This window comes from Nematolebias whitei, chromosome 18 (genome assembly GCF_014905685.2).
Source record: "Nematolebias whitei isolate Nwh7 chromosome 18, NemWhi1, whole genome shotgun sequence".
In the NCBI taxonomy this organism is placed as follows: Eukaryota; Metazoa; Chordata; class Actinopteri; order Cyprinodontiformes; family Rivulidae; genus Nematolebias; species Nematolebias whitei.
In genome coordinates this window covers 30,778,161-30,797,395 of record NC_056515.1, presented here as the reverse complement: position 1 = coordinate 30,797,395, position 19,235 = coordinate 30,778,161, and the positions used below count along the sequence as shown (strand labels likewise).

Genomic DNA, 19,235 nt, shown 5'->3' with positions numbered 1-19,235 from the left:
AGTTACAAGCTTTGGTATGATCTGAGTGCTTCAATTATATTACAGGGGGGAAAAACTAGGGATGCACGACATTGGATTTTTGGCCGATATGCTAAAACTTATTTGTCCAATAACCGATACCAATACCGATATTGTTCCCCCCAGACCCATTTACAGAGACGACATAACTTTCTCTGCTGTGGAATTAAAATACTACATTATTCTGCTGCATGGTCGTTGTCAGTTTGGCCTGCTACCAAATGCAGATGGCAAAAAGGGGGGTGAAAATGATGTAACACTTCAACTTGGATTATGTTTAATGTCAAATTTATTCATTATGTTTACTCTCTAACACAACGACAACACTCAAAAAATGCAAATTTGTAAATTTTCACAAATCTAAACTTAATGGCGCGCGCGATGTCATAACGTTGTGCTGGCGCTGCAGGCGTCCTTGTTACTGGGTTGTCATACAAAAACAGCACCTTATATATATATATATATATATATATATATATATATATATATATATATATATATATATATATATATACAGCACCTTTTATATCTGTGAGTTATTTTGATGGACTGGCCGATATGTGATATTTAACTTTATCGTTAATATCGGCCGATACTGATACCATGCTGATAATATCGTGCATCCCTAGAAAAAACACTACATGCAAATCCAAAAAGAAGCTCGGTGGCAAAACTAAGTCCAGCTGACCCAAAAACTGAGCTAAAGGCAGAAGAGTAAAAAGGCTGAACATTTCTTTAAGGAATGCATATCGTCCATCACCTTTCATGTCAGTTTTAGACTAAAAGTGATCTTATCCTGAAAATGGACACATTTAAACAGCAATAAATAATGAGCAATTTGTAGGATAACTGATGTGTTATTGAGTCTTTCTAGTTGTCTTCATCTACTCAGTGCAGCTTCAGATTCTCAACACGACATACCACAGACATGTAAATGTATCAATAAATAATTAACACATCCATGACTCAATCTGCTCTAAAAATCCAACCGGGTCTAATAAAAAAAAAAAAACAATGGCGCCAGTTATTTCACTGAAACAGCTGCTAATTTCATACCCGGGCCGTTCTGTAGATCGAGCTCAAACTGCAGATTCTAACAAGCCTTAAAAAGTCTGATCGTATCTGACAGCTGTCGCCCACCTCAAAACAGAAGCAGCACAGGTGAACGCACCGAGCGGACGGCTCAGACTTTGACTCGTGTCACAAACGATGCGTCACTTCTCCAGGAAGGAGATGAGGCTGCTTTTAGCGCGCCGGGCCTTCTCTATGCTGTCAAAGGTCGGGGCGCCATGCGGTAAGTCCAGACGGTTCTGCTCAGACGCCATGATGCTCTCAGCCTCCTCTACAAGTGCAACAAAACAAAAATACAATGTGCAGCAAATTGGTGTTTGCCTAAGCAGTCATTTCCTTCCTATACGTCTGTGGAAAACAGCTATTTATTGGTAATCACTGCCTTTCTGCGTCCAACGTTCATCACTTATGGCAGGAAATAAACTGTAGCTGTGATGTCAAGCTGTTTAGTTTTTAGTACGTTTTCAAAAAAGCACAATAGAGCATGTTGATTAGTTTAACAGAAAACCAGTGACCTCACTGGGAGAATAACAAAATGTTACTTGAGGAGTTTTATTCCCTCCTGTAAACATTATTTGTATTGTGTGAAGAAGTCAGTAAATAAATAAGAATTAAAGGTTTTATTTGGCTGCATTCCATTGCATCATTTTCTTGAGTATCTAATTATTTTTTTTCTTTTTGAACAAGAACCTGCAGCTCCAGGAGCCTCGGATGACCCTGACCGAGCCTTTCTGTTATGATGTCATACATCAAATCTAAAGGAGATATCCTAAGATCCAAAAGCACCATTCTTCTCTTTATTCTCTTTTTATGGTACAATATACTTTTTGTTTTTATCATAATTTGTTTATGAGATGCCTGTGTGTTCAATTCCACCTCAATGTGGACATTATTAATAGAAATTATTGAGAAAAGGTGGGATTGTAATTTAACAAAGGTCTTAATTTGATTGTTTTAAGTAAAAAAAAAAAAAAGAAGCTTGTTTACCGTTACTGTAATGACTCCTGAAGTTAAAAAACTAAACTTAATTTAAACTAATTCCCTTTGGACTTTTACATTAAATTTTACAATGATTAACTGACCTGGTTTTCATAAAATAGACATTCACTTTCTTTCAAATCTGGATTTTTTTTTTTCTTCCTTTTTTTAATCATTTCACAAAACAGCAAAAAAAAAAAAAAAATAATAATAATAATCCTCCAATATTCATCATTGTGCCTTTTTCCTGACTTTAAATATTGATCTCACTTTAAGACCTGGTGGCTTTATTTGATTTTAAATATATTCACTATTTTTTGTCAGAGACAGTGTTAAATTAAAGTGCCACACTGAGTTAATAATTGTTTGTCCTCACCTCTCATACGAAAAATCATTGTTCCATAGGCGCTGTCCATCTGGTAGGCCAATACAAAACCAAGAGGAATAATGGGAAGCAGCATGCCTGGTTTCTTTCTTTTAACGGCACTGAGAAAAATAAACATAAAACAGTTAAAATATGTATACATTTATTGTGTGTAAAAAAAAAAAATCACACTCAACTCAAGTTTATTAAATTCTAATGCATGGAAAAGAAATTTCATTATGACGGGGACTAGAGACTACAAATGTTGATAAAATGTGTTGCAAATCAGAAAACACAAACGCCTCACAGGTAATAAAATGTGATCTGGCGCCACCTATCTGTGACTTAAACCCTGACGTGTTAAAGACAACGTTCACGCCGCAGGTCCTTATGCTTCATTACAATTTTTAGCTGAGATTTGACTTTTTTTGCGCGGTCGTTCACATTCTAATTTAAATGCGACTGTCGTCACACTCCAGTGTGAACGGTCTACAGCTCTGAAGGGACCTGCATGTGCAGAACACGATGTGGTGTCACACACAGCAGGCTGCGTTTACCAAAGTTCATACATGGATGCTACACATGTTAGCACATGTGTATCGATTCTAAAGTCGGCGTGTAATCAGAGCCGACTACATTATTATCTGCCATGCTTGTTTCGACTAGTCTTTACATCTGATCGGTGCACGGCAAATCAAAGAGTTAGCTTCGCTACCCCATATTCCGCTAACTGAAAAATTAGCTTTGCTAATGCTAAACTGTTAACCGCTAAGACGACTGTCATTTAGTCTGCGTCACACGTCTTCGTCTCCTTCCAGTTGAAGCTGCGTCGACCAATCACGTCTTGACACGTGTACACATAATAAGCCAATCGCGCGTCTAACGGACGCTTAGAGACACGCCCACAACAGGCATAAACAAGTTTCTGAATTTTGTTAGCGAACTCAAAGTTGGAAAAACCTAATTTAGTAGAAGCTAATTCTGCTAACGGTCTCCAATATTTGCAAAAATGCTAATCCACTAAATAAAAAAACAAGTTTTGCTATTAGCTGTTACCAGGTTAGTAGCAGAACTGTGCCCCCCCCCCCCCCCCCCTCTGCATTTGATCGTTCAGATTCTTGACTACTGGAATAAGGGAGATGTACTGAAAGTAGAAACAAACCATCAATCTCACCACGCTAGTAACGACAATACCCAACACCAACAATGGAGTCATTCCTATGTTGGTGTAGATTCTCAGTCATCAAGGACATGGCAGATCTTAAAAACAAATACAACTAGACCTATTCTATAGCAGAAGACGTGGAGTTCTAACTTTTTTAAACTGCGTTAATATTCCAATGTTTGAACGACCAGGTGTGATAACTTTAAAGCTGAAACTGTGAAGACGCACACGTTACATAGATGTGAACCCAGATCTCACCCTGCTGTTAGTCCCAGTGTGGCCACGGCAAAGAACGAGCCGTAGTATTTGAGAAACTCTCTGGACCAGGCGATCTGCATCGCCATCTGCCTCTCCCTCATCTGGTTCTGCATCAGGATCTGACGCTCCAACTGCACACACACACACACGCACACACACACACATGCACACACACAGAAACATGAAGGAGAGGAGGGAGAACACATCATGAAGCCAAACAGAATCCAAACATGGACGAGTATTTAGTTTTAAACCACAACACACTGAACCATTAGACAAAGCAAACAAATAAAATATTAAAATAGAAAATAAAAACTTGCACATTTTAAGGATATAAGCTGATAAATAATCAAATACTGTACAAGAAACGTTATTTGTTATAGTGGATGTAACTGGGACCCTATGTACACAATTTCGTTCCACCATATGTACCACATGGGGTGCGAATGACAAAGAACCTTGAACTTATTTTACTTTTATTTATCCTGGATGAAATTATCAATAAAAATGAAAGTGCTAGTTAACACCTGCCACTGAAAATCAACAGCATGCAATAATGGCTGTCTGTTAGCAAAACGTCTCGTGAACCACTGGACGGAATGAAAAGAAACGTGCAAAAAGCAAACACTTGGTGCAACTGATTCAAATGATTCACGAGACAACCGGATAAAAAATGGCTGCCACAACTAATCCACATTAGCCAACACAAACACAGCTATAACTCAGTCAGTTTTACAGCTATTAAGCTCAAATTTGATGTGGTAGTAGCTGGGAGTCATTGACAACGCATATTCTGAGCACTAACAGATCTCATCATACAGTGCATTATTTTATTCCCAAACAGCTAAAATGCTCTTATTCTGAAATCTTTGGAATAAAAGATAATGGCTGAGGATTGCTATGGTTAATTTAAACAAAGCATTTCCGTAAAAAAACTTGTAATTAAAAAAAAATAATAATAATTCTCAAATACATTGTTATTAATGACCCTTTGCAACTGAATTTATGATTTAGACTTGTCACTTCCTTGTAAAGTGCCATCAAGTGGCTTTTATTGTGAATTGGTGCTACAGAAATAAACTGAATTTAATTAACGAGGACAAAATTTGTTATCTGAGATGGTGAAAATACGTAGCAGTTTGGTTTCTTTTTTTTTTTATTAAATATTTCTGACATTCTCAAATGAAACCACAGAAAGCAGAGAGCGACTGATGGACCCGCAGACAAAGAGAGGGTCAGAGGGAGCAGGTCCAGGTTCAGAACTGCTGACGAAGCCTTTTGTCTACCGTTTCACCAACATCTATATTCACACAAACGCACACATCCTGCACCCTGAAAAAAAAAAAAGAAGCCTTTTATCCTCAGTGTCAAAGATGAGCTTTTGTTTCCACCAAACAGGAAAGTGATTCCAACTCCGTGACGATACAAAGGTTAAAAAAAAGCCCAATTCAGATGAGCTGATGACATAAATTATACCATCTGAGAGGAGCGGCGTTTCATTTCAACAAATCAAACTGACAGGTGTTTTGTGTCATCAATTTGGCTGGATGATTTGTTTAATTGGGCCGATAAGTGCTCCTTTTGTATATGTGACCTTTTTAACTATTTTCAAGCAAGTAAAAAGAGAAAAAAATCACTAATTTGGACGTGAGATGAAATTAAACTTGTGAATATCGAACAAAGAAACGGCCTCAGCCTCTGAGTCAGAGGCAATTAAACAATGTTTTATGAGGGAGTGGGCTCCATATTGACCAACGCCCAGTTTGAAATGTCTTTAACTTGTCAGAGGCCTGCATGATGACTTAACCCTCCCTCAGAGGGACAGCAGGTCATCAGCCCCATCGGACTCGAGTAATTATTGTCCCGAGCCAATATACTCTGTATCATACGCCATATTCATCACCCATAACCCAAGGCATAATGTTGCTGCCCAGTTCCATTCAAAATGGATGCCACAGCTAGGTGAACTTAGCAAATTCAAAAAGGGCTCCAACTAGGGATGCATGATATTGGATTTTTGGTCGATACCCGATATTACAATATGTTAAAACTTATTTGGCCGATAACAAACACCGATATTTTTCCCCTAGACGTACTTACAGAGACTACATAGTTTTCTCTGCTGTGGAATTAAAATACTACATTATTCAGCATGGTCTTTGGATGGATGAACTGCTGGTGACGATTGGTTCCTCTGCGGTTGACCACTCTCTCGCTTTCCTTTCTGGCCACCATGAACTCACCGTAATGGTCAGAAAGGTGGTTCTTGAGATGGTGAATTAGGTTCAAAGTGTTGTAGGACTTCGTTTTTGCTCCTCCTCGCATCACTGACGCTGAGCAGTCTAGGGATGCACCGATCCACTTTTTCCACTTCCGATACCGATACCTTGCCGTGTCGGCCGATACCGATACCGATCCGATACAGAAAAGCTGTGCTGAATTCCGTTCAACAAACTCAGCGTGCTCTTTGGGGTGAAATCTCTGGAGATGCTTGATTAAGTTGGTAGTGTTTTAACTGGAAGTTTTAGTGACACTCCCTGGAGCCGTCGCTGTGCACGTAGCTGTCGAAGGTGTTGGCTGAGGTAGTGTGAAATAGTTCCAGATGGCTGATCCTTTCGCTCGCTCCATTTTGAAAACAATCTGTGCGGTGAGTTCGCTAGCGTGTGACATCACCCAGAGCACAAAGCATAGAATTAGAGTGAGCAGATCTACCCAGTCATGAATCGGTCACACTGTCACAATACCCGATCCATAAGTTTTTTCACGATCGGAACCGATACCGATATTGGTATCGGATTGGTGCATCTCTAGAGCAGTAGCAGTAGCAAGTAGCAGATCTGCTATCAGTTTCTGACACTTTAAAAAACTTCCACACCGACGCATTTTCACTGCTTCCTCTCTGCCGTGATCAGATCAGGTAGGCGCACGTGACGTCATGACGTTGTGCTGGCGCTGCAGGCATCCTTGTGGTTGTCACACAAAAACAGCACCTTATATATAAAAACAGCGCCTTTTATATCGGTGAGTGATTTTGATGGAATGGCTGATGTCCAATATTTAACTTTATCGCTAATATCGGCCGATACCGATACCATGCCAATAATATCGTGCATCCCTAGCTCTAACTCTGACAGTTTTACTGCTAATGAGCTAAAATTTAGTGTTGAGCTTACAGCCATACTCAACACATGCCATTAACTATTACAGTCAATTATGCCTGTCTGTTAGCAAAATATTTCATGAACCATTGGAAAGATTTTAATGAAACTCTCAGAAAATAACCATTGATCGTAACTTTTGGAGGCAATTAAATTCAAGATGGCCGCCACATTGAATCCATCTTAGTCAACAAAAAAGCTATAACTCTGCTAGTTTTGCAAATATAGAGCTAAAACTTGGTCTGGTAGTAGATGAGAGTCAGTCACAACATTTATTCTTAGCACTAACAGCTCGTGCAAGATCTCGCAATATCACGAGATCACGCATAACTTCATTTTCAAGATTTGACCAAAATGGCTTTAACTTTACCCCCTTCTTATCCTAAGATGATGTTAGTTTGAAACGCTGACATGAAAGACGATAGATGACATGCATTCCTACAAGATATCCTTAAGTTTTAGATGGAATGAAAACATATGAACCAAATAACCTGGTTTCCAACGTTCAATATCCCTTTTTTCTTTAAATTCTCTAACAGCAGCTTTTATTCTCATCCCACTCATCATACTGATTCATGCATATCGCCCACCGCCTAACAAGACAGAGTTTTAAACTGAGATCATTTTAGATTGAAAACTGAAGCAGTTATAGCCGTCTTGGTCAAACCTTGACCAGAATGCTATGAGTAATCTCAACTACTGCAAAACACCACTAAAAAAAGTGAGAATGACTCTCAGTTACTACCACATCAAGTTTTAGCCCAATATATGTACAGTTAGCTTAGTTATAGCTACCGTATTTTCCGGCATATAAGTTGCTGTTTTTTGCATAGATTTGTCAGTCCTGTGACGTCTACTCTGAAGTGCCTTATGTTTTTTTCCTCTTCGAGATGCTTTTTTTGATTGATGCGACTTATACACTGGAAAATACGGTACTTTTAGTGCCTAAGGTGGATTAGTTGCGGTAGTCATCTGAATTTGCATGTACATCCAAAAAGTTTCATTACGCTCCATCAGAATCAGAATAAGCTTTGTTATCATTGTACCAAGATACAACGAGAACATGTCCGTACAGTCGTTTGAAAGATGGGCGGGGTGCACGTAGCTGCTGCTCTTTAAGAGCGCAGCCTCTTATCATTTCAGAATACATTTTTTAGACAGAAAAAGGGACAAAGCCGTGGATAGTGGCATTACAAAAAATATCTCCTCACACCTTGTCCTAACAGGACATGATTTAAGACATCAAAGAAACTCTGCCAGGTAAAGCACATTTATGAACACGTTACATATGTGTTTACAACGAGGCGGTCCGTGAAGCACTAACAGATAGACCATTGTCCTGATAAGAGAGATGATGGTCGGCCAGCACAGTTCTGATAAGTCTCCACAGAAGTTATTGGGGGGGGGGGGGGGGGGGGGGGTAGACAAAGCTTTTCTTTATTTTACACGTTTACCAGGAGAACTTGATAAGTCGGCCTGTTTTCGAGGCCAACCGGGGAGTCAGATTCAGATAAGACATCCAATGGTTTGGAAGATATTTTGCTAACAGACAAGCAGGGTTGAATATATCAGTTTTAAAAACAGATCTTGTGTGATCAGTTAATGCTCAGAGTATGTCGGGGGATGACTCTCAGTTACTACCATGCAAAACTTTAGCTTAATATCAAAATAAGTTATAGCCACTTGTTGGTTGGCTAATGTTGATCAGCTGTGGTGGCATCTTGAATTGGGTTGATTAAAGAAAGTATTTGGTTCCCAAAACACCTAAAAAATATTTAAGTCAAACTGTGAGGAAACCACAGATTATTTCCTACTTCTCTTCTGCTAAATGACGTTACCAGGTCCAATAAAAACAACAAGAACTGCAATATTGTTGTCATGAAACATCTAGTGAGTTAAAGTGACATATGCTTCATAAAAGAAATGTATTTTAAAACAGCAGCTAATAATTTTTAACGAGAATTGTTAGTTAAAAAAAAAGAATACAAACAATATAATTGTTGTTTACTGTTTATGTTTATCATTATGCCTTGTTCAACTGGCTTATTACGGTAGAAACGTTTGTGTACTTGAACAAATAATATTCAAGGTAATAACTGTCTCCTGCTGTTATTGTGTGGGTCAGAATCTGTAAGGTCGGGCACCACTGGACCGATTCTGCAGCAACAGTACATATATTAATGGCACATGTACACTGTCACGTCTGATTATAACTAACGTCACGACTGCTACGTCAGCATGGGAGGGGGTGTGCATGTGATGGACCTGACTCAGTGTCAATCATTAGTGATGGGAGGGTCTATAGAGCTGAGGAACAGGAGGAGAAGCTCTCACAATTACACTTGATCTTTATAATCATCTCAATGATCTTTAATTGGCTACAGTCAACTTTAATAAATCAATAACTTCAGAGTTGCACTGTTTGACTGATCATTCAACTACGTTTTTTTTATTGAGCTAAAGTGAAGGTCTAGATAATTTCATGATGGCAGTATACACTAGGCCTGTCGCGATAAACAATAAATCAATTAATCGCATGATAAATGAAAATGATCGACATAGTTTTATTTATGGGATTAATCGTTCTTCATGTCTCTCTCTTTCTACAGTGGATGACAACAGGTTCAACTCCGGTGCTCTTCATTGACCCCTCCCTTTCTCTTTTTTCTCCAAAATCTGTTTTAACGATCCAAAATCACGTTTTTGGATCGTTAAAAGCAGCTAAGCTGAGAAGCTAAGCTACGAGCTAAGCTAACAGGCCGACCTTGTGGGAAAAAAACCTCCGTCTTGTCGAAGCTCCAAAATTCACAGTTGAAACCTGTGCCTTCATCTAAAAAAGTTGATTTTCTCTGAAAAAAGAAGCTGAGAACTTGTTTACTGATATTTTTTTTCTTAATTAAAAACTTTGTGTGAAAAATGCTATGCTAAAGAGCTCAAACCACACAGAGTGTCCGCCATTTTGAAAACCAAAAAAAAAAAGGAAAGAGAGACAGCCCATGTCACGTCAAGAGGCCTCTCTCCCATTTTTCAAGAGACATGCTGCTCGCTCCCTCATTATCCATCCTTTGGTTTAAACCATTTATACTGCCATTCAGTGGTCAAAAAAGGTACTGCAAACAAAAATTAACCAACATTTCTTCTTAAATTTAATAATTACTAATTATTGTTAAATTTCAAACAATATTATCATTTATCGCAATAATCTCTGAGACAATTAATCTCCCAGCAAAATTTGTTATCGTTACAGGCCTAGTACACACTGACAAAATGTAATGGAAACATTTTTACTGAAACAGTTGCTAATTACCGTTCGCCACCTTTCGTGCCAAAGTTTTGAACTAAAATACTCTCAGAGAAGAAGAATCAGTTTAAGGTGATTCAGTCACACCTTTAAATAATGTTTCGTCACCAAAAAAACAAACAAAAATAACCCAGGGAATTAAAAAAAAAGTAAACAACAAACATTTGTACTGCAAGCTGGGAAGGCACTGTATCTTCCTCTGTGTATGTTTGAGGAGTTTCTGTGGAAAGTTCTGACACCTGTACTAGTTGTAAAACTATTACCGGTAGAAAATGTGCTGGCTACAACAATGACACGTTCCAGGAAGAAGGAAGTCATAAATCTTTTCAAACTAAAAGATTCTGAAAGGTTAACTCTTGGTTGTGTGATGTTTCGAGCGTTGGAAACTTCAGCTCAGATTACTGCAGTCAGCTGTTTATTAGTACTGTGTAACCACACCTGGATTGGAGAACCTGATGTTGCTTCATTGAAATTAGGCAAAGCTGAAACAAAAACTAAAGCAGTGATCGTTGTTAACGAGCCAAAAAAGTGATGCTGCTTCAGCTAACCCCATCACGCAGAACAGAAAAGGGAAACAACTAATTTTTACAAATCATGATTTGCTTGAGTGAGAAAAAAGTAGAAAAACGGGTGAATTTATCATCCTTGACTCATCTTAAAATAAAACTGGATGTGGATAATCTTACAGGAAAATATTCATTATTCAGAAACAAAACCTGTATCTCACAAACAAACATTTCTCTGGTTGTATATACTTATGCTCAAATCAACATGTGGTCTGATTTGACCTAGAAACACAGAAAAATCCGCTTTCATCTCAAATAACAATGTATATTAATCCTAAATTATTGCATGCGATCTCACAGAATGTCATTTACCATATTTTTCACTGTATAAGTCGCAACATTTTGCATAAATTTGCAAGTCCTGCAACTTATACACCAATGCAACTAATATATATGTTTTTTTCCCCATATTTATAAACCAACGTTTGACTGAGGTCCGACGAATTCATTCATTCCGACATGGAAAATATTCAACACTACCATTTGCAGCCACTGGAGGGCGCTCGAGTAATATGGCAAGCCAAGTGTCTCAATAATAGATAAAAGTAGCTACTAATGAGACACTTGGCTTGCCAATACCAAACCACCTTCGTCTTTCTCCGGAACTCCTGGAGCAAACATCAAATCAGCTGTATTTCACCACGCCGCCCAGGCGAAATGCAGCTGATTTGACCATTAAAGTGCATTTATTAAGAAAAAGTTCAACTGAGACACACCTTTAGTGAGGCAAACAAATTATTGCTTTTAGGTGGTTATCTTGTTAAATTATGAGCAAATGCACAGTGAGTCCTCCCTGTGCGTGCTCCAGGAGCTGCAAATCGATTTTTTAAATTGATTTGACCAATATAGTGCATTTATTAAGGAAAAGTTCAACTGAGACTAGGCCTGTCACGATAACAAGGTTTGCTGGGCAATTAATTGTCTCAGAAATTACTGCGATAAACAATAATATTGTTTGAAATTTGACAATAGTTAGTAATTATTGTCAACTTTAGGAAGAAATGTTGGTTAATTTGTTTTAAGTGTAGTTCATTTTTTGACCACCGGATGGCAGTATAAGACTGTTTGAACCAAAAGATGGATAGTGAGGGAGCGAGCAGTGTATCTCTAAGAAAAATGGCAGGGAGGCCCCTTGACGTGACATGGGCTGTCTCTCCTCCTTGTTTTTTGGTTTAGCTAAAATGTATGCATATATATATATATATATATATATATATATATATATATATATATATATGTGTGTGTGTGTGTGTGTCTTTTTCATTTACCCTTTATTTATATAAGTAGTCTCATTGAGTCACGAGAACTGATTTCCAAGAGAGACCTGTTTAGGGAGCAGATGGGCAATAGGAAGGTGGGTGTACATGATTGTTGAAGTCAATTATGACAAACAAAATTATAGAAAAAAATAATAATTTTTTCAAATCAGTGTGATTAAACACATGCTGTTGGTTTGTCAACCCGATTAAAAAAATACCTTTTATCAAAACCAGTGGAAAGTAGAGGAATGTTTTGGATTGCCTCACTTTTCCATTTTTGATTCATCCAGGCAATAAATCAAACACAAACTAAAGATGACAAAACGTCACACAACTCGAATGTTAACACAATGGCAGGACCTTGAAACAGATTTTTAAAATCTGAGAAATTATCAATGACCCACAAATACATTGCCTGGCCAAAAAAAGAAGTTGCAACCTGGATTTAATTAAGCAAATAGGTACGAGCCTCCTATTGGATAATTACTGCATGGGCGATTATCTTTCAGCTGCAACAAGTTATTTAACCCCAACAGGTGCAATGAGTTGCTTCTCGTTTCTTAAACAACCAGACACATCACGTGGTCGTGGAAAAGATGTCAGTCTGTTTGAGAAGGATCAAATCATTGGCATCAAGCAGAGAAAACATCTAAGTGATTGCAGAAACTACTAAAATATGGTTAAAAACTGTCCAACGCATTATTAAAAACTGGAAGGATAGTGGGGACCCATCGTCTTCGAGGAAGAAATGTGGCCAGAAAAAAATTCTGAATGATCATGATCGGTGATCACTTAAATGTTTGGTGAAATCAAATCAAAGAAAAACAACAGAAGCACTCAGGGCTATGGTTAATAGTGAAAGTAAGAGCATTTCCACACGCACAATGTGAAGGGATCTCAAGGGATTGGGACTGAACAGCTGTGTAGCCTTAAGAAAATCACTAATCAGTGAAGCTAACCAGAAAAAAAGGCTTCAGTTTTCTAGGGAACATAAAGATTGGACTCTAGAGCAATGGAAGAAAGTAATGTGGTCTGATGAGTCCAGATCTACTCTGATGGGTGCATCAGGTTAAGAAGAGAGGCAGGTGAAGTGATGCACCCATCATACCTAGTGTCTAGTCATCAATGAAAGATGTTTGTGAAAAATTAATGCAACACTGGATGGAAACAGATCTTGTGACGTTGCAGAAGTTTATCGAAACAATGCCACAGTGAATGCATGAGAGCAAGACCCCCAACCCCACCATCTGCTCCTCCAAGTGCCCTAGACATCAGCTCTCTGCTCCACATAGAGGGCTGTGGTACCTCAGTGGTCTGTGGTTGCATCGGGGAAGGCATCCGGCGTAAAAATAATTGCCAAGTCTTCGTGTGACTTAGTTCGGTTTGGCTTTTACTTGTGATGTTCTGATTATTTTTTAAATAAATATTTAGGTGTTTTTATTGTTTTTTTTTATTTTATTTTTTTATTTTGTACAGCACTTCGAACGGCTGCTCATTGTATTTTAAGTGCTTTAGAAATAAATTGGTATGGTGACCCCTGACGAAGGGAGCAGCCGAAAGAAGAAAAAAATAAAATAAAAATAATTAAATATAAAGTACAGCCCTATTATTAGCAGCAAAAAAATCATTCTTCAATATAAAGTGAACACAAATGATACACCATTAAGCATAAAAACATAGTCTGGGAATTTAATGGTAAAGCTTGCGATGGGAGGATGTGACTCAAACACAATGGCCGATGTCTTTAACTTAAAGCAACAGCACAGCAGAAATCAATTAGCGATGACTGATGTGCCTTGAAAACACTGACGGGAAGTCAGTTTTGACATCTTAATGAGAGGGGAGGCAACAGCATAGCTTTGTAGAAATGTGCCTAAATTGCTAGGGTCAATCTTACTTATTCAATTAGAAGATGTCAAAATACAATTTGAATATATATATATTTATATATATATATATATATATAAATTTTTTCCCCCCACAATTTACAACTGATAGTTCTCACCCTAAATGGCGCAAGGATATTAAGTTTGCATGTTAGTCATCTTAGCTGTTTAAAATACTAATTTTATTCAAAGATATGCTGACAGAAGGTCATAAACATAAAATTTATGTCTATTCAAAAGTGATTCTGGGTCTTTATTACAAATAAACTATCTATAGAGCCATTAGCCATTGAAACAATGCAGATCCACTACAGCAATGTACAAACATGCCTCTAATATCAGCCGATGAGTCACTGTCAGGATCTAAACGAGGGGCTCGGAAACTCAATTGTTGAACCTTTACCATCATTGTTTCATATTAGTCATCATCTCCCACATATGCAGCTGGAAGAGCAGAAGACATTTCAGAGGCAGACCACACAGCAAACCTTTTGGGTCTGCGTTGTATAATGTCATTGGTGTTATGACAGTCACAAATTTCCACCTGCTGCTCAGCAGCTTGGAGGTGTGAATAAATCACAAGAAATTGGCTCTAAAGGAACAAAATTTCTACATTAAATGAAAAAGGCAGGAGGCAAAAAATAATGAGAGCAATAAAAACCTGTGGTCTCCAAATGAAAATGGGGAGATGGAAGAAATGGTTCAGAGCCTGAATTTCATATTTCTGTAGGTAGGAGCCTCAAATTAGCAGCATTTTCACATTCATTCATGAACAGTAATAAATTATAACAGTGGATCTATACTCCACTGCTCAATTCTGAGATCACGAATGTGTACTAAAAACTAATTTTCAATTTTCAATATTTTTAGTTTGCAGAATATATACCGTAGAATGTTCGGTGTTGCCTGAAAGTGGTGTATCTCATCCTATTTCAACAACCAAAATGACAAGTCTTACCTTTTCGAAGACCAGACAACACACTTACTGCCAAAGTTTGACTAAGATTAACTGTTTGTTAGTAATTTGCGGGTTTTAAATTATTTTGTACCTTTACAGAGGGATTATTTTGTAGGTTAGATAAGACAGGAAAAATGCCATATGGTTTTAGTTTCATGTCTGATTTTATATACAAATTAGCTTTCTAACTGTTATTTATTGAAAGTTATTTGTGATGCGTACTAGGGAATTTACCTGCGCTAATTAAGAACAAATGACACGTTTTTTTTTCATTCAAGGGGGACAAGGAATAATAAATTATATAGGAAAAAAGAAAATGTTCAGTTTAATTGTAGCAATCGCTACAGGTAAAATCAGTTACATTCACCATTGCACTATACTGATAATTAGGTGAAGTTCATTTTTTTAAATAGAACTGTTTTTTAGTCTGAACGTGGAGAAAAAAAAAAAAAAAAGACAAAGCAAAATATGATGTGCTCTGGATAAAGTACTCCACAAATAAATAAAAGATCCACTACTCTGCTCAGGAGAAAATGTTTTGTACAAAACAGAATTTTATAGTATGCATGCTGCATTTGTTTCCATTCTACCATCTGTTTGATGAACATTGGTTGTTTGTGTCGTGTGAGTTCACCTTAACTTACCTGCAATCTTGAATTATGAAGCATGAACTCTTGCTGCTTTGTCAGGTTTGCATCCATGGATTTAGACAGAGAAAAGCCCATTTTGTATGGTGACACTGTTACGCAAACACAGCGATAATGTTATGCTGCAGTCAACACATACGTGAAAACACCAATATTTGTTTATCTACTATTAGTACTAGTGACCTTGTGTTTCAGGGCAACTTCTAGTGTTTGCTTATCATGAAGCTGACAATAGTTTCAGTACATGCATTTAACAGTTTCTCTTTATAAAGCATAACTTGTTTTCTGAAACAAAACGGACACAGTTTTACTAATCTTTAGGGCATTTCTAATTTAGCGACGCATGCTAATTTATGCTAACCGAATTAAAACATCGCGTGCGTCTTCATAAAAGCATAAAGCTTATTAGTTATCTTAATGGGAACTTAGCTGACTAAATATTAAAGATTTACGTACCTAAGATACTTTGGGTTAGAAAAATAAGTGGAAATGGGTCACAGGTAGAGGGACACTCAAGGGTAATTATCAAAATAAGAACTACACGCGTGACGCGTACAGTGCCGTTCCCGGAAGTAAATAAAGGATTTACTTCCGGGCAAACTTTCAAAACAAAATATCTCTCTCGCTCTTTACAGATTTAAGTGTATATCATAAAAAAATATTGAAACAACTTGATTTTTAAGAACCTAATAAAAGTTTTGCCATGAGAAATCTTAGATAATCCAAAGTAAAGTATGGGGAACAACAAATTAAGATAGAAAAGATTTGTTTTAGCTTACTAAATTTCCCTCTGAGTTACATCAAACTAAGTTACCATTTTACCTAAGTTTACTCTTTTAACAAAAGTTAGTCTTACAACTGCTAAACCACATAACTTTCATCCATCCATCTTCTGTATCTGCTTTAATCATGAACAGGACAAATCTGGAGCCTGTTCCAGTATTCAACAGGTGAGAGGTGGGTTACACCCTGGGAAAATCACTAGTCCATCAATGAGCTAAACAAAAACACACAACACTAATAACCATGTACGTACACACACACTCCTGCGGGCAGCTTTGACTCTCAAAATGAACCCAACATTCAGGTTTCTTGGACTCTGGGAGGAAGTTGGAGTACCCAGAGAAACCCACACAGGCAGAGAGAACGCGCCAATTCTACACAGAAAGTCATCAACCTAACATCTATAAACAGAAAGAAAGAAATGTAGAGAACTTAATTAGTCAATGGATATAGTTAGTAATAGCTTCATTCTGCATTGACTCATATATAACATATTAACCAGAGCGCTTCACAGTTGAACAGCAGCAGAGAACTCTGCATCATTGCACTTCCTCGCACAATAATTCCATGGTTTTCCTGGTTCTTTGGAACTAAAATAACCTCAGCATGACTAAGCACAAGTAAATACAAGTTTTGTCATGCATAAGTCACATCATGCCTCATTTCTTCTAAACGTAGAATCACAGCTTTGACAGGCTACATGCTCAACAGTGAAAGTAACCTCAGAGCTCCATATAAATAAATCTTGTGTGGAAAAAAATAACATTTCTAATGTTTTTGTCTAAAATGTATGACTCTTCAGGTTAGGAGTTTCCAGAGGACAATGGAAATAATATGGAAATATTAAATTCCAAGATGACATCAACATTGACAAAATCAGACTTGGAGATTAATATACTGTATTTTTCAGACTATAAGGCGCACCTAAAATTCTTGAATTTTCTCAAAAATCAACAGTGAGCCTTATAATCCAGTGCGCCTTATGTGTTAATTCTGGTTGCTTATGACCTCAAACCAATTTTATGTGGTACACGGTGCTCAAAAGTCTGTCAAATGAACTTATTTTGCAAAATGTGCCTTATAATCCGATGTGCCTCACAGTCCGAAAAATACTTTAATAAAAGCTGTTTCTCAACACGCAGAAGACGTTAACACTGTTGGCAAGCACACAAAGTTTTCATTCAGTCATACTGTAAATGTAGTCGGGTGATGTGCACGAAAAAAAAAACACATTTGGATGTCTATCTTTTGTACATATGGAAATTCCACTTGGCTTGTATGATAACTTAAAGTTGTAAAACTAAATGCCTAATTAATTTCCAGTTTTGCCAAATGATGAGCAGTATATGTCCTGTGTGTCTGAGGGTATTGAAGTTGTTTTGGGAAGTATATTTTTGGAAACACATTTGCATACAGTGCTTGAAAAATACAGCACAGTCACTTATGGGAGACATGAGAAAGAAAAAACTCCTGTTTCATCATGATATTTCTGTGAAGGCATTTGAATACAAAATGCAACCTCACAATACTTTACAAATTTTAGCAACATACATGTAAAAGTTTTTGTTTTATTTTCCAGTTCCAGGTTTTTTTTATCTAATGGGAAAGAAACAACAAAAGATTTTGTTCTTTTATTGTAATCACACTTTATTTAAGCTGTAATACTTTGTTTCTACTTAATTCTGTTTAATTTATTTTCAGTTTCAGTTACTAACTTCCTTGTGTAAGCAAAAAATCTTTGTATTTATTTATTTCACCATTTTTGTCTTTCACTTTGTTCATCCTGTTTATTCACCTATAACAATGATTGTTTCTAGTTCTGTTTTGTAACCTACAGCCTATTTGTTTGTGTGGTCTTGTGTACTAATGTTGACTGGGAAATACCTGGTTAATTACTTGTTGTTTGCAAATATGACTAGACAGTTTTAGGCTAACAGTGTTATCAAACAAGATTAATTTCAAGTAAATTCAATTTATATGTTGCCTGTGTTTCACTTATTCTCTGCTTTTATTCTACCAAGGCTCAAAACATTTTTTTGAGAATAAATTACAATTTTACACACTTACTATTGAGTTTAAAGAAATTGCACTCAGAGCATTGTAATCTGAAAAAAAACTTTAAAGCAGTGATTCCCAAAATGTTCATGTTTTGAAATGAAAAATAGTTGTAGAGGCTTGTGACCCCAACCATTGCTGGTTTATGTACTATTATTAACCTCAAGAAAAGAGAATGCAATTACAACATAAATCGTATCAACTACCGTGATACATTTTTTAAATATTTGTTTATCAATGCTGCTTTTAGCTTTTGTAATATTATGGAAAAAATTGTCACAAGCCATGTTGTTTTATCAATGTGGTTGAGCTCATCTGAGGTCTGAGACTGAAAGTCAATCTATGCAAATCTACAGAAGAGTATTGCTGTCAATAATAATAATAATAATTATATATATATATATATATATATATATATATATATATATATTGTACAAACATGATAAAATATTGTACAAACATGATAATTATAATGTTTAGACATGATATCATGTTTATACAATATAATTATTATGTTTGTACAATATAATTATCATGTTTGTGCAATATATTATCATGTTTGTTCAATATAATTATTATGTTTGTACAATATATTATCATGTTTGTTCAATATAATTATTATGTTTGTACAATATATTATCATGTTTGTGCAATATATTATCATGTTTGTGCAATATATTATCATGTTTGTTCAATATAATTATTAAGTTTGTACAATGTAATTATCATGTTTGTTCAATATAATTATTATGTTTGTACAATATATTA

The 19,235-nt window shown here is 36.6% G+C and overlaps 1 protein-coding gene across 1 annotated transcript; it reads right to left on the bottom strand.

Moving 5' to 3' along the window:
- Positions 1-602: 602 nt before the first annotated feature.
- Positions 603-16,197, bottom strand: plgrkt (plasminogen receptor, C-terminal lysine transmembrane protein). Its single transcript, XM_037691752.1, has 5 exons — positions 16,086-16,197; positions 15,627-15,721; positions 3,855-3,985; positions 2,444-2,553; positions 603-1,360 (listed from the first exon to the last, which is right to left on the bottom strand). The coding sequence occupies exons 2-5, from the start codon at positions 15,705-15,707 to the stop codon at positions 1,233-1,235; spliced, it is 450 nt and encodes a 149-aa protein (XP_037547680.1). The 5' UTR covers positions 15,708-15,721; positions 16,086-16,197; the 3' UTR covers positions 603-1,232.
- Positions 16,198-19,235: the final 3,038 nt, after the last annotated feature.

Coding starts and splice junctions, on each gene's coding strand:
- plgrkt (XM_037691752.1), bottom strand. CDS start 15,707: ATGGGCTTTTCTCTGTCTAAATCCATGGATGCAAACCTGACAAAGCAG. Junction 2,554..3,854: donor ACACTGGGACTAACAGCAGG/GTGAGATCTGGG, acceptor TATTTTTCTCAG/TGCCGTTAAAAGAAAGAAAC. Junction 1,361..2,443: donor AATGATTTTTCGTATGAGAG/GTGAGGACAAAC, acceptor TTGCACTTGTAG/AGGAGGCTGAGAGCATCATG.